The sequence below is a fragment of the Delphinus delphis genome, chromosome 19, assembly GCF_949987515.2.
Source record: "Delphinus delphis chromosome 19, mDelDel1.2, whole genome shotgun sequence".
Taxonomy (NCBI): Eukaryota; Metazoa; Chordata; class Mammalia; order Artiodactyla; family Delphinidae; genus Delphinus; species Delphinus delphis.
In genome coordinates this window covers 43,134,777-43,150,229 of record NC_082701.1, presented here as the reverse complement: position 1 = coordinate 43,150,229, position 15,453 = coordinate 43,134,777, and the positions used below count along the sequence as shown (strand labels likewise).

The window sequence follows — 15,453 nt, the reverse complement described above, 5'->3', positions numbered from 1 at the left end:
GATAGTAACTCCTTCACAGGGTTTTGTGAGAACGAAGTGAGATTCTCTGCACAGAGTGTTTAACACAGTGTCTGTTGCACAGCCGACGTTTCCAGAAATGTCGGCTGCTGTCCTCACGGCGAACCTATGAGTGGTGTGGTCAGGCTGTCTGGCTCATAAAGCGATGGCGCCCAGGACACATACTAGAGCCACATGTACCCTGAGTCCCTCCTGTTGCTGCCATCCCCCCACATCCCTTTCCTGAGTAGAGGGCACTAGCCACAGTGGAGCTGGTCCTCGGGTTTGTGCGTGGTCCCTTTGCTTGACTACCCCCCATGCCCCACCCCCAGACCCCAATCCCCACAGCCCGGCCCACGTACCTGTACCACCTCCGGCCTCACGTTAAAGGTGTACAGCCAGTCGCTGAAGCGAGGGTAGCTGTTGAGCTCCGGGGTCCTCTCGCTGGGAGCCACGCTCAGCTTGCACTGCCGCTGCTTGCAGATGTACCGGACCAGCTTTGCCTGTGGGAAGTCCAGGAAAGAAAAGTGGGTTCATTCTGGGCACGTGGACATGGCAGCCCCGAGCATGACATGGGGAGCTCTGGCAAACACGGGCCGTGTGATAAGGACAGGGGCCTGCCAGGTGCCCCCTCTGCTGCCATTCAAACGAGGTGAAGCAGGAAATCCTAGAGAACCACCCATCACCCGTCACCCCACCCAAGGCTGGCTGGCACGGCCTCCCCCGTGGGACCACGCTCTTCGGAGAGTAACTGTCGAGACTGGGCGGAAGACAGAACCGAGTTAAATGGAAGAAGGGCTTCCTGCTTGCAGGAAGGGGAAGAGGGGCGCGTCAGTGATCGACGATGCGGAAGACACGGGGGTTTGGGGAAGATGAGTAACCTTCCACTTAGGCTGCTTCCAGCCTAGAATCAGATTGTCTGGGCTGGGATCCGAAGACTCAGACACACCCTAGCCCTGTGACCTTGGACAAGCTACTGAACACCCCGCCCCCAGGAAAGTCTCAGTTTCCTTCTCCAGAAAATGGGGGTAATAATAAAACCTCCCTCTCTGGGGGGCAGAGAAGAAATGAAGCACTCAGTGTGTGCCTGGCACATAGCACACACACCGTGAGTGCTGGCCAGGCCTGTGGGCTGTGGCGTGGCTGGCAAAGGTCCCTGACTTGGGTCCACCAAGACCCAGCCCTGAAATGTATGCAAATTTCAGACATGTGAATCTGTGCATTTTCCAGGGAAGCGTGTCCACAGCTTTCAAAAGACTCTCAAAAGGCTAAAACTTCAAAAAACTAAGGGTAAATTAAAGTCAGACTAGCATTCTCTTTGACAAACGCTGGGCCCCCGACCAACCGGGTGCTGACGGATGCAGAGGGGCGAGACCAGCAGCGCGGGCTGATTGAGACGGTGGAGTGGACTTGAACAGATGGAAATGAGCGCACAACACAAAGAGGACCAGGCTCGGCTGACACCCAGCGACCCAGGCACCCGTTGAGAGCTTCCCCCAAAGACAGGCACCACCTTCAAAGTCTTGGACAAAGGAACCCTGCCACTGGAACCACTTCCCAAGACCTGCTGCCCCCTTCAGGGTTTTTGCCCTTGTTCATTCATTCCTTTTCCTTTCATCTGTAAATATCTCGGTATATTTTCTCTAAAGAGTAAGGATTCTTTTTTGTGAGCACAGCTGCAATACTAAAAAATAATTACTGACATTTAATAATTTCAAATTTCAAATACTTAGAAAGCCTCCCAATTTCCAAACAGGAGCTCTCGACCATTTTTGGACCATGGAGCCCTTTGGCAGTCTGGGGAGGTCCCTGATCCCTTTGTAAGAATAATGCTTTTTAAATCCATAAAACAGAACATTAGGTTTACAAATGAAATCAATTATATTTAAATATACTTATCAAAGTATTACTTTAAATTGTTATAGAGTACTATAATCTTCTCTATTAAAGCAATATCTCTATCAAACAATATCTAGCAACGGGTCTCATACCTTTGAAGTTGTGACAAGTACAAACTGCTTTTTCAGATAGCCCCACAACTGTCACGTGGTATGAAAACAGCTGTGATTTCTACTGGTGACCGAGCCGCACATATTTGCTAAGATGGCTGTGCCTTGTTGCCTCCATCCAAACTGAACAACATACTACATTTCAGATGAGGTTAATGAAAAAAAAAGAAGGTACAATTCTTTTCCCCTCCAAATTCACGGACCCCCTGAAGTCTATCCACAGACCCCAGTTAAAGAACGCTTATGGCTAGAGGGATATGAGGTGTGAAATGAGACCCATCATGACAACAAAACCATTGTTTCTACATCAGTCTTTCTGAAGTTTCCCCCAGAAATGTATCTGGTCCCAGGCTCACAATCTGCTAGACTCAGGGGCACGGGCCCTCTCCTGCAGCCCTGAGCTCTGCTAAGTCCTGCTATCTAGAGAGCTCAGCGGCAAGTGGGGACAATGGCTAGAGAGGAAACACTGAGTCAGAACAAAATAATTCCACTCATTGTACAGTTTTGATGTTTAGTGAAACCTAGACAAAGGCAAACCCAGTGGCATTCCTGCAGCACATGCCCTTCAGGTACCCAGAGCAGACACGGCTAATGGAACGCTCTCTGCTGAGGCTGGCAACTCCGGTTGCCACACAAGAAGTGTACTATGTGCTGTCCTATTATGGAACCTAGGCCCCTGGGAGCATCTTCAGAGCATAAAGTTAACGAATGTGAAGACACAAGTGCTGCTTTCATTCTACGGGGCTAAGTAGAGGCACTCGTGTCCCACTCTGACCCATCTCTCCCAATTGTGACCAGAGGCCAATTCCAAGTTCAGGGCTTCAACTTTCTTTTCCAGGCTCATCTCCTCTCCACCCAACCTGGGTGCTACAGGGATTCCACAAATACCTTCTGTACTTCCCTACTCCCAGGCCTCTGCTCAAACTGTTTTGGCAGGAAATCGTTCCCTCCTCCAGCCACAATGTCCTTGGCCTGGGCAAGACCTCCCGGGCTAATCAGAATCCCTCATCTCCCCTTCCGAGTGCACTGTCTACACCTCTCTGGTAGCGCCTATCACAGAGGGGTTCATGTTCGAGCTTCTGACTGGGTCTCCCCCCAGTAGATGTGAGCTCCCGGGGCAGTGGACACAGCACAGGCTTCAGAGTTGAACAGAATCTGGGTTCGAATCTAGCTTCTGCCATTTAACAGCTGTGTGACCTCGGGGAAGTGCATTAACATCTCTGAGTCTTGGTTCTGTCATCTGTACAACAGCAAGGATGATACCAGCTTGTAGTTGGTTGGGAGGATTGAATTATAGTATGGAAACCACCCCCAAAGACTAGGTTAGTCCCCCATTATTTTACATCAGGGCAGGGACCGTGCCCACCTCATTTGACTGTCCCCACACGCCTATTACTGCATCTGGCACGTAATATGCGCTCAAAGATGCCTGAGGAAGGAAGGAGGGAAGAAAACACAGGGGCCTTATCCCCACATTGAAAGGTTTCTCACAGCCAGGGCTTCCTTCCACTCCAAACTGCTCTCAAACCACAGTGCCAGATTACTGACCAAAGACAAGGCAATAAATAAGTCAATTAACTGTGCAAAGTCGAAACCATTCTTTTCTGCGTGAACCAAAGAGCTCAGGCTGCTGGCGCTAATAGCAGCAGCAAAGAGGGCGGACCGTCACCAGCCCGAGTGTTTCAAGGGCTGCACCCCTAGGAGCCAATTAATAACCCATCCATTCTGCTAAGACTTTGGCCATCACAGGTCAACATCGAGATCAGCCGACCTGGCCTTGACAACGAGCCAGTATCTGGGGGCTTTATCTCAGCCCCGCCAACGTGTCCCGCCCTTTTCAGCCTCAAGGCCCGCAGCCCTTGGCACTCTACCAGGAAGGCTCATCCCAATGACCTCTCAGCCTCCACAACTCAGCTTAGATATCCATTCCTCCAGGAAGACTTCACCAAGCCCTTCAGCCCTGTTCCTCACAGCCCCAGCCCTTCTCCTCCATCAGATCACTCAGCGCGGTTCTAATATCTTACTTGTCTGCTTCCTTCTTTAGACAGGAAACTCCCTGAAGCCAGGGGCCTGGTCTGTGTTCTTAATCACCTGATCACCACTAGATCCCCAGGGGCCAGCACAGCGCCTGGCGCGTGGTCTGCTACTGTAAAACCTTAGCTGAATGAATGGGCAAATGAACACACAATACATTCTGGGGCCCCGACAGGCACACATGTTATTAAAATGCCAGTGGAAAACAAATGCCATCAGGCAAGTAATGGCTCAGGAGCTCGAGAGTCTCAAAATCCGGGGGGCGTTCCCCCAAAGCGGAGCGAGCGGTTTCTTTTTTTAAAGGCTGTTAGAGATCCCCACTCGGCAGCCCAGAGGGGGCCCATAGGTAGGACCATGCAGAATTTAAAGGGATTCCTCACTGCACGCAGTTGACAACCCATAAGCCTGGCCACCTGTGCGGGGACCAGGAAAGGGGATGAGTCGGGGTGCACTGTGACCCCGACACGGGACCGGTGTACTGGAGATCGTAAAGAAGAAACGACACCTGCGGATTTGGGTTCTGCTTAAGGAGGTGCCCGGCATGCAGCAGCTCCCACCTGAGCAAAAATAAAGCTGCTCTCACTTTTTAGAAAGTTGGTTGCAGTCGCAGAAACACCCAGGGGCTACTTTCCCAGACAAGCCGTAGCAGGGCCTGCCGGCCCAGCACCAGGGGCCTCCGTGAGGGTTTTTCATGGGTAGCGTCATTTTCTCTTAACCACAAAACCGCAAGATATAAATTCTTCAGAAAGAAGAGCACCTGGGGGTTTCAGCGATGGGACCAGCAGCAAGTGGGAAAGAGTCATCAGCACCCTGGCCCCAGGCGAGGACCTGGGGTAGAACAAAAGTCTTCCTCCACCCCTGATACCCTTTTGCTTCATGGGTGTGCATCCCGTCCCCGCCCTGACACTCAGCCTGATTTAAAGAAGGAGCAGAAGAGCATCATGTCAGCCTGCAAATAGTCGGTGGGTATCACCGAGACACGGTACACAGCAGGCGCTCACTGAGTGTCCAAGGCGGAAAGATCTAGGCTCTGGTCCCAGCTCTGACATTTATGGTAAAGGCTCTTGGGGAAATCCCCCCTTAGCTCAGCTTCAATCTCACTAGAAAAAGGGTTAACATTTTATGGAAGTTGGGGTCCAAATATATATGAAAGTGCTTGGAACAACACTGACAAAAATACAGGCCCAGAACATTACCCTTGGTTACACCAAGCACGTCCAAGACTCAGTGTAGCTCTGAGGAAAAACTCCAGCTCTCGGGACAGAGGGACCTGGTCTCAAAGTCCCCCGCCCCCAACTCCCTCAGCAGGTGAACACAGATTTAACCTGTCAGCCTCAGTTTCCCCACCTCTAGAATGGGGATGATCCCCTACCAAGGGCTATTGTGAAGACCTACATGAGAAAACATGGATGTAAAATGTTCAGCAAATGCCCAGCACAAGGAAGCACGTGCTCAGTGGAAGCCTGGGTGGGTGGTGTCCTCACCCAGCTAAGTCTTCAGGTTCTTTTCCAACCTCCTTGGGTGACAGGGAGAACGCAGATGAGGTCGTGCCCATTTCAGAGATGGGGCTAAAGAAGACCCAGATGCTGGCGATGGCCTTCAGGACAATGCTGGTGATATTCACAGAGCCGGGATGTTTATTTTCAGGTCTAAGGGCCAAGACCCCGCTCCCAGGTTGCCTCCAAGAAACCCGAGCACCCCTTCTCCTTGGAGCGCTCACACCTCCACCATTAGCACCAGATGACGTGGCTGGAGTGGAGCTGCGTCGACTCTGGGGATGCTGCCTGCCCAGACAAGCACCTGCACCCCAGCCTGGCACCCGGATCAACTTCAAATATCCTTTGCCAGCCCAGGCTGCGCTGGCGTGACTCCCAAACAGGCCTCCCAAACGGAGGCTGCCCTGAGCATCCCTTCCATGGAGATGAGGCCAGTCAGACACCCTTGAAGAGCAGACACCAGTCAGATCTCCCGAGGTACATGCCACTGAAAGAGGAAAACTTCCCCGGGAAAAGGAAGAAGCTCCCAGAGCTGTAAGGGCGTCGGAACACGAGAGGCCTTAGGCGACGGCTGTGTGCACGGATGATTTCTCACCCAGGGTTTTGCACCTTTGCAGAAAACACGTCTTTCCAGACAACTGGTTTTGCAAACAAAGTCAGCTGTACCCTAAAACACAGGGCCTGGGAGGGGGAGGTCTCTTCTATGGGTGATCTGTGATCCAGGCTATAGGAGTGACCAGATGCCAAGACGGTTGTCACCCTAACCCCGCTGGCTGCTGCAGGACCCTGAGCAGATCACTGCCTTCTCAGGGTTCCAGGACTTCCCATCTCAAGCAGGGCAGGCGGGTCAGAGGTGACAGATGGTGAAATATAAATGGGCAATGAATCCCAGGCACAGGCGGAGACGGACACCAGACTCCCAGGTACAGCAGCGGGCTCTCTCAATTATGGAAATCGCATCAACACTTCATTATCAACCCTGGTAGTGATGATAATCTCTTCTATTTAGGTAATACCTTATCCCCTTCTCTCCCTGGATTCTCAATGAAAGTTCCAGGAGGTAAGCACTGCGGTACAAGAGTGGTGTCCCAACCTTCACACAGCCCCAAAGCTCCTAAGCATATCATTTTTCCCACAAAATAGTTCTGTATAACCAAAAAAGTCACAGATCTTTCCAGACTCTTGATGGGAGAAAAGAACCATGTCGAGATGCGGGTGCTGGGCAACCGGCCTGGCTCACTCACGGGCCACCCGCCCAACCAGCCTACAAACAGCGGCAGGCAATTCTGAGTCCAGCCTCAGCACGATAACAAGTGCAGCTGTCACTCAGGGTCACTCACCAATAGTCAAACCACACGTGCTAATGAACCCGTGAGACTTAAAGGTGCCTTTTATTATTCTCATCTTACAGGTGAGGGAACCGAGGCTCTGAGAACTCTGCAACTGTTCTGAATCATGAAGGGACTCAGACCTCAACCCAACGCCCTGTTTCTATATTCCACACCATCTCCCCAAATAACGACTCCCTGGCCCCGTTGCTCATCTAAGCTGTCCTGACCGGCACGAGCAGGATGGTAGTGGGCAGGGTCCGCCTCTCCTGTGGCCCCAAGCCCCAGATCCAGCCACATCCCGACTGTTCCAGGCAATGAGTCCTCTGAATAAAAGTCACAGACTGTCCTACACTCTCCAAAGGTATTCAGCCATCATGGGCCACCACCTCTGGTCCTGTTGTGCAAGTATCCACCCTTTGGGCTACAGCCAATCCCTGGCTCCAAACCAGCTCTGAATTCATTAAAACTAACCACCACCCTGACCGCTATCAGGGGCTGCCCCTTTCGAGGAGACCCCGGCATGCTTTGCAGAATGAGGAGACGCACCTGGATGGGCCTCCACACGTCCACCCTCTTCCCCTCGGCTCACTCAGCCCTCCAGGCAGCAGGCACAGTTTCTGGGCCAGCTTCCAGCTCACCTACACCTATGGGACCCTGATCCCTTTTCCAGGTGGGCCACACTATATATTCTTTTTTTTTTTTTTTTTCTTTGCGGTACGCGGGCCTCTCACTGTTGTGGCCTCTCCCGTTGCGGAGCACAGGCTCCGGACGCACAGGCTCAGCGGCCATGGCTCACGGGCCCAGCCGCTCCGTGGCATGTGGGATCTTCCCGGACCGGGGCATGAACCCACGTCCCCTGCATCGGCAGGCGGACTCTCAACCACTGCGCCAACAGGGAAGCCCCGCACTATATATTCTTAAGAGGACGTCCACAGCAGTCCTTGCTAGGGCCAGGTCCCTGTCTAACCCATCCCAAACTTCAGGAAGTCGCCAAAGCTCTTGGGACTTACTCCAGCCTTCCCTGTACGGTCCCTGAAGCTGCTGCTCCTTCCCCGGCACCGGCCAGCTCTGCCCAGGCCTCGGGCTGTTCCCCTTACTTCTCTTACCTCCTCCTCAAAGCTGCAGTGAGCTTCTGGGGACCTCCTGCCAAGCCAGCCAGCTAAGCAGTCTGGTCTGGCTGCCACGGCCAACGTGTTGCAAAATGATTTGTGAGGCTGTAAGGAGGCCTCTGGAGGTCATGACGCAGCTCATGGCTCTCCGCACAGGCCAGGCCAGGCGCTCAGCTCCAAGAGTGTCAGCGGCAGCCCTCGGCCCTGGCACCGCCGAGCCTCGCAGAGGTCTCGAGGGTACCCAGTGGGGCTGCCATTAGTGGGCAAGGGGCAGAGCGAGCGAGCATGCCAGGGGAAGTGGGGCGAGCAGAGGAGAAAGTGACCTCAATTCCCAAGCCGGGTATTTCGCAACCAGCCATCCTTCACGCCCTCTGTCCCGCACCCACTCCCTCCCAGGGAAGCCGCCACACGCGTGCATCTGTGCAGAGACGATCTCCCCGCCCAGCAACCCTGCCGTGACGTTAAAACTCAGAGTCGGGGGACTTCAAACACAAACAAACAAGTCCGCCCCAGACCACAAGTGGAGCCACTCCCACGGAGGCCGGGGCGAGACGGCCACAGCTGGGAACTCGGGGCCTCCTGCCCCCTTCGTCGGCTCCACTGGGGCTACAGACTCTGGAGCCTGACAACCAGCTGCAGATGCGAGCTTCAAACCCAGGCTGAGACAAAACAGGACCAGACGTTGGCCTCACTGGTGGGTGTCAGTACCAGGGGCCGGCACAGCAGTGCGTGCGGGAGACCCTGCCCAGAGGCACTGACGAGTCTGTTGATTTCCTCTGTGCAGTTAGCATCCCCATTAGATAGCATCCCCCGTTCTAATTGCTCTGGGGCTAACTATGGGTAGGCAGGAAAGGAGGGACTGATGTGGCCTAGAAACACTCAGCAGGCTTCTGGGGAAACATGGAGCTTGAGCCCGGCCAGGGTGGACAGCCAAGGACCCGAGTTTCCTCAGCAACACCTGCCATCCCGTCTCATGCTCCACTGAGGTCTTGAGACTCAGCGGGAAAAGTTTTCAAGAGGAAGGCATTCCCCTGACCTAAATATCCTAAGACAGCTCCCACCTGAGAAGCCAAGGGTGGGCCAAACGAATGTGCTCTTCAGAAAGCAACCTTGGCTTTCAAAAGTCAGTAAAGGAACCGTCTCAGGGCTGCCTTTGCAGGTTTGCTTCCTGCCTCAGTTCAACCCTATGAGCCCCCAGTACCCACACGGGTTTTTTAGAACTAGCGGTCCTTAGGGGCTGTGGGGACAAACTGGACTAAATCACTAGAAAGCCAGACACCCGCTCTAAACCCTTAACCGCCCTGGGCCTGAAGCGATGGCACGAGGGAAGGAAGGAGAGCCTCAGTGCGTCATCCACTCATTCAACAAGTCCTTGGGAAAGCTGTTCCCGTCGCCTGGCAACGAGAGGCGCTGTGACGTGGCCATAAGCAACCTAGTGCATAAGCTTGAGGAACTCACACGAGTGGGGGTGACAGATGTGTCCACAGAGAGATCTGACCGGACCGAGGGAGGTAACGAAGGGGAGCAAGCATGCCCACCCTCTGAGCATCCCTGATGGTCCCAACGCTCGGTGTATCTGCTGGGAAACCGGGGGGAGAGCAGGTGTCAGGAGCCACAGGGGTGGTGTCCCCACAAACTAGACCCTTAATCGACACGGCCTTTGTCCCAGTTCAAACACTCCACGTGCCTGTCTGAAGTTGAGCAGCCCACAGAGCATGGCTTCGCTCTCAACCCCTCAATTATAAGACGTAAGCCCGGAGGATTCCTGACACCGCACACCGTAGGGGGCCTGGGTGTGAATTATCAAGCAGAGGCCTGGAGAAAAGGCAGGGGCTGCACCTAAAGACAAAGGTAGGTTTCTGCCATGGGCCTACTCCCTTACCTACCCTGAAGACCTGGCGCCTGGAAGCCACTAGGAGGGAGGGATGGGGGAAGGCGAGACACTTCAAACTCTGATCTGAAAGCACCTGCGATGAGTAGGAGGTCGTGCCATATACTGGGCAGATAGGCCTTCTTTTCCAGGAACATGACTGTTTGCCTAGCAACTGAGACCATCACGGAAAAGGATAGAGGACTACGCAGGGGGTAAGGGGCAAGGACAGGTGAGCTCCTCGAATACCAGGGGTGGACTAAGGTGATGGCGAACTCCCCTGGCATGATGGGTGCTGCGTTAGGTGCTGCTCGTTACCTAGCTGATATCCATGCCCACTCTGTTTGGGGCAGCACTGTGCCCGGTGATGAACTGGTCTGAGTCAGCGGTTCTCAACCCTCACTTTACGTCCATGTAATCGACCTAGGATGGGGTCCCAGCACGGCTCTTGGGATGATCTGGGCCCCACTTCCAGCTTCCTTTGAAATTAGCTATGTGTGACAGTTCTGGTCAATGAGACACGAGGGCGTGTCTGCTGGAAATGCTGCGGAAGTGTTTGCTTTCCTCACAAGTGGGACGGTCTCCGGGGCTTCCCAGAGCCCCGCTTCCTGCTTTGAAGATTAGAATTGCCAAGAGTTATCCAGAGAACCACACAGACACCACTGTTCAGCTGATAAACACATGAGCCACCTTACTCCAAACTTCTCATAGTAGGAGAGACATAAGGGCCTGTTTGTGGAAGTCACATCTTCTGTTACTTGCCACCGAAAGCAGTCCTTCCTGCTAACGTTTATTAAGGCTGCACTGTCTCAAACCTCCTTCTAAACCTTCTAAGGCTTCCTGTCTGCTTCCAGAAAATCTACAAAAAGAAAAAGAAGGTATCTCGCCATTCTTCTTGGGACCATGTGCCATCCAAAAGCATTCCTTCTAAAGTCTTTCCAGTGCTTCCCTGGTGGTGCAGTGGTTAAGAATCCGCTTGCCAAAGCAGGGGACACGGGTTCGAGCCCTGCTCCGGGAAGATCCCACATGCCGTGGAGCAACTAAGCCCGTGCGCCACAACTACTGAGCCTGCGCTCTAGAGCCCGCAAGCCACAACTACTGAAGCCCGCGCACCTAGAGCCCGTGCTCTGCAACAAGAGAAGCCACCCAGTGAGAAGCCCACACACCGCAAAGAAGAGCAGCCCCCACTCGCCGCAACTAGAGAAAAGCCCGCACGCAGCAACAAAGACCTAACGCAGCCAAAAATAAAAATAAATTAATAAATTTATAAAATTACAAAAAAAAAGTCTTTCCAAATTTTAAAGAGCAGCTACATTTTTATGAAGTCCAATTTATCAATTTTTTTTCTTTTTTGGTTTGTACTTTTTACTTCCTAGCTAAAAAATCCTTGCCAAGCCCACTTTCACAAAGATGTTCTTCTATGTTCTAGAAGTTTTATCCCTTTTTTTTTGTTTTATTTTGTTTTGTTTAGGCCTATGAACGACTTTGAGGTAATTTTTGTATTCCAGGACCATTTTCACCACAACTGTTTACCGGTGTTTTTAATTGGATATTCCTATGTGCGAGGCACTGTGCCATGCACCTCATGGGTCCTGTCTCATATAATAGCCACTTTAATCCTCTGTTACTATTAACCTCATTTTACAAATGAGAAAACTGAGGCTTAGACAGTTACATTGAAAAAGGAACCTAGTGTACTATACCCCCAGATGTGATACCTTATAGTACCTTCATATCCATTACGCAGGACCTGAAGTAACAATGGACAGTTAACCTGATGGGAGAGGCAGAGAGACGAGGAATCCTTGTTCTAGTCACCCGCCTGATGTAGTGGATGCTGAGTGCCTGGGAATACATCCCCCAGCTGCACCCCCCGCCCCTAGAAGATACAGGACGATCCAGATTCCAGGGGTGCACACAGTGGGGGTGGGGTGAGGCAGGATGTGCAGCGTCTTGCATTTGTAGAGAAAAAGAATGGCTGGAGGAGCCCTGCTCCTGGCAGGGCGTGGTGAGAGCTGTTCCTCCCCGTTTGACAGGCACAGGATCACTTGAGGCCAGGAGGCGAGTGCAGACCACCACAGTGGATTAAAGATGGCCAAGAAGTTCCTGCTCCTCCCCTCTAAGATCTGCGTCCCCTCCCCTTGAATCTGGGCAGGACTGTGGTGCTTTGATGGACAGAATAGAGGACGGGTCTCCTGCAGCCCTGACCACTCTGATGGAGAGACCCTGTGGAGAGGCTGGAGAGGCCCCCAGCCCGCATGGAGAGGGAGGGTGTGCCGACCGAGCCCAGCCAACCTCACCAAGGTCCGGGTGTGCGGGCGGGGCTTCCTCGGGCCCTCCAGACCCGGACAGCCACTGGGTGCTGCCACAGAAGTTTGTGGGATCCCAAGGGGACTGGGTCTGGGGGGCGGGGCAGCATCAAAGAGGAAATAATCCTCGAGATGTGTTCAACAGGTCAGGGTGAGCATGGGGTGTGGCACACGGACAGAGGGTAAGGGGCAGGAATGGCACCCAGGTGGGGGACACAGCATGAGCAAGGGCCAGAGTCACAAGAGAACCTTGTAAAGAAACGGATCTGGGCTTCCCTGGTGGCGCAGTGGTTGAGAGTCCGTCTGCCGATGCAGGGGATGCGTGTTCGTGACCCGGTCCGGGAGGATCCCACATGACGTGGAGCGGCTGGGCCCATGAGCCATGGCCGCTGAGCCTGCGCGTCCGGACCCTGTGTTCCGCAACGGGAGAGGCCACAACAGTGAGAGGCCCGCGTACCGCCAAAAAAAACAAAAAAACAAAAACGGATCTATATAGCAAGTAGCTAGAGACTGGAGGGGATGGGGAAGGATGGGAGGGCAAAGTCAACCAGGGGGCAGGGCCAGCTCATGCAGGTCCCAGAAGATTCTGGAAGGTCCTGGAAGGCCACACTAAGGCATCTGCAATCAATCTTGCAGGCGTGGGGAGGAATGCAAAGGAAGAAATGTAGTCAGATTTGGATTTTTGAATGATCATTCTGGAAACCATGTAGAGGACAGATTGGAGTGGGTGTGGAGAAACCAGAGACAGGAAAGTCAATTAAGGAGCCAATGCAATTCAGCAAATGAGAACAAAAGGTAATTTAGTCAGTGGCAGTGTGGGTGGAAAGGAAGGAGCAGATTCTAGAGATGTTTTATTAGCATTTTTACTATAAAGACAAGACTTCCCTGCTGGCTTGTCTGGGGAATTTCTGGCATACCAGCACCCTGGAATGCAGGAAGCCAGGGAGCTGAGTTTCACCAGCAAATGAGTCAACGTGTGTTTGACTTAGTAGAACTCGGTGCTTCATGGGGGAGGGGCCAGCTACCAGAAGCCTTCGGGCCGAAGGTCCGACTTGGAAAAGGCACCTCAGCCCAGGTGTCTCCCGGCTTGAGCTCTGCCCCTTCCCCACCTCCCAGGCAGAGGGGTGCCCTGCACCTGTCAGGAGCAAAAGTCACTGCCCCAGCTGCTCCAGCTCCAGCTCCTCCCAAAGCCCCCAGAAGGGGGTCAGATAGAAAGAGGCAGCGCTTGCCAGAGCGGCCAGGCCCTGGAGGAGCTTGTCCAGCCAGCCCCCTCCGGCCCGCATGCAGAGCAGGAAGCTGCCACCCCTTAAAGAGAGCAGGCCCAGATGTTCCTGCAAGAGAAAGAGCGAGTTCTCCCCTATCTTCCTGGGAAAGATCATGGGGATGGAGAGTCAGATAGACTGAAGTTCAAATCTCACCCCCACCTGCTACCAGCTAAGGGACTGTGGGCCACTGACAATATCTCTGAGCCTTTATTTCCTCTATTGTAAATGAGGGGGAAGATCGGCCTCCAAAGATCACTGTCAAGACAAAACGATAAGACATACTCAGCAGCTGGCCTGCCGCAGGCACCCAGCCAATATCTGTTCCCATCTCCTTTCTCTGGGGCCTTAATCATGGGTAAGGCCGTGGCTTTGACGGCTGACAGGGAGCCCGGGACAGGGGGTTGGGGGAGACCTCAAAAAGCGAGTGTCCGAAGGCAGGGGTCGATTACTGATCTGCTGACGTGTCTGCAGGCTTCCCACGGAACAGGGCTAAGAACCGACTGTAGAAACCAACAGCTCTGAACAAGAGGGAAGGTCAGCACTACCCCCGCTTTTACAATCCATTCTGTACTATCAAGGTCTGAGCAACACCTCTGACACTGAACTACCAAGCTGAGCTTCAGGTGAGGCCAGGATGCCCCACCAGTGACACGACTGCCCGTTCTAGCTTGAAGAGCACCAAGGAGATGACCTGGTAGCTTATGGGTGCTTGTGTGGATGCCTCGCACCTGGTCACGACACGTCACAGTTTACAGACATCATCCCATCCGACCCTCCCCACAGACCCATGAGGATCATCCTCATCTCCATTTACAGAGATGAGAAACCAAGGCTCAGAGGTGAAGTGACATGCCTCAGGCCACAGGATGTTTACTGTGTTAAGGGACCAGCTTCACACCCAGGCTTTTCCAGTCCAATTGTCAGTGCTCTCACCCCTCCCCCAGCCCCCCAGAGGGGACAAAATTGTTTTAAATTAATAGATTAAAACCAAGCACTCCTGCAACACTGCGTCCCACTGGGGCCACTCCTAGCTGGGACCCCGCAGATGCCTCTCAGGAAAGGAAGGCTGGGAGGCGCTTGGCGAGGGCATTCACGCCTCTTTGCACCAGGGACCTGCCAAGGCCACTCGACTACCCACAGCCTTCTCTGTTATAAAATCTTCCCAGCACTCTTAAGAGACCATTTTATCTGGGCAGAGGAAGATAAGGAAATGTGGGGTTTAGATGACATAAGAAAGAAATCAGACCTGGAACCCGGGAATGGAATTGCAGTGGGGTTGAGGTGACGGCAGCTCTGGGACTACCCTCTCCAGCACACAAAGGCCCAAAGATACAGGATCTCTGCCCCTAAGCCCAGTGCAGTCCTCTCAGCTGTAACTGGGCTGACATCACCCACACTACCATTGGTGGAGAGTGAGAAAGGGCTCAGATAGCAGAACGTCACTGTTGAGCTATCCCAGGAATGCCGGCCAGAGGCGGTAGGGAGAGGGATGGTCAGACCTGGGTTCAAATCCCAGGTCTATTGCTGTCCAGCTGCCTTAAGTTACTCAGCCATTCTATGCTTTAGTTTCCTTATCTGTAAAATGGGGGAATAACAGTACTACCTTCATGGGTGGGAGATGTGAAGTGCTTAGCACTGAGGCCTGGTAGATTGTTAATACTCGTGGTCAGCCATTTTTATCACAAAATGTATCTTGTTATCTTTGAAAGTAGTTAAATTCTGACTTGTTGATTCCTTTAAGATTCTTGCTCCTGTTTCCGAGTGAGTCCATTTACATGGCAAATCCCAAGCTACACTCATGTGTTCCCCAAAAAGGGGCAAATGCAGACAAGGTCAGGTGAGGCTGGAACACGCTCACCCCAGAGGCTGAGCAGGTAACACACAAGCGGGCCCGTGTGACAGGAACCCCAGTGAGCAGACTAAGCAGCAGAGTGAAGCAAACCAGGACAACGATTAAGATGCAACCTGCGGAAGCAAGCCCGGGAGGACCTGGAAGGGGCAGCATGGCAGCCACCAGGCTTGGCACACGGGCT

At 53.2% G+C, this 15,453-nt stretch overlaps 1 protein-coding gene across 1 annotated transcript in view; it reads right to left on the bottom strand.

Moving 5' to 3' along the window:
* KSR1 (kinase suppressor of ras 1) overlaps positions 1-15,453 on the bottom strand; it is a 148,177-nt gene that overhangs the window by 66,500 nt on the left and 66,224 nt on the right. The window contains exon 2 of the mRNA XM_059998060.1: positions 360-500. Within this exon, the coding sequence (XP_059854043.1) occupies positions 360-500 (141 nt within the window). The remainder of the gene's footprint in view (positions 1-359; positions 501-15,453) is intronic.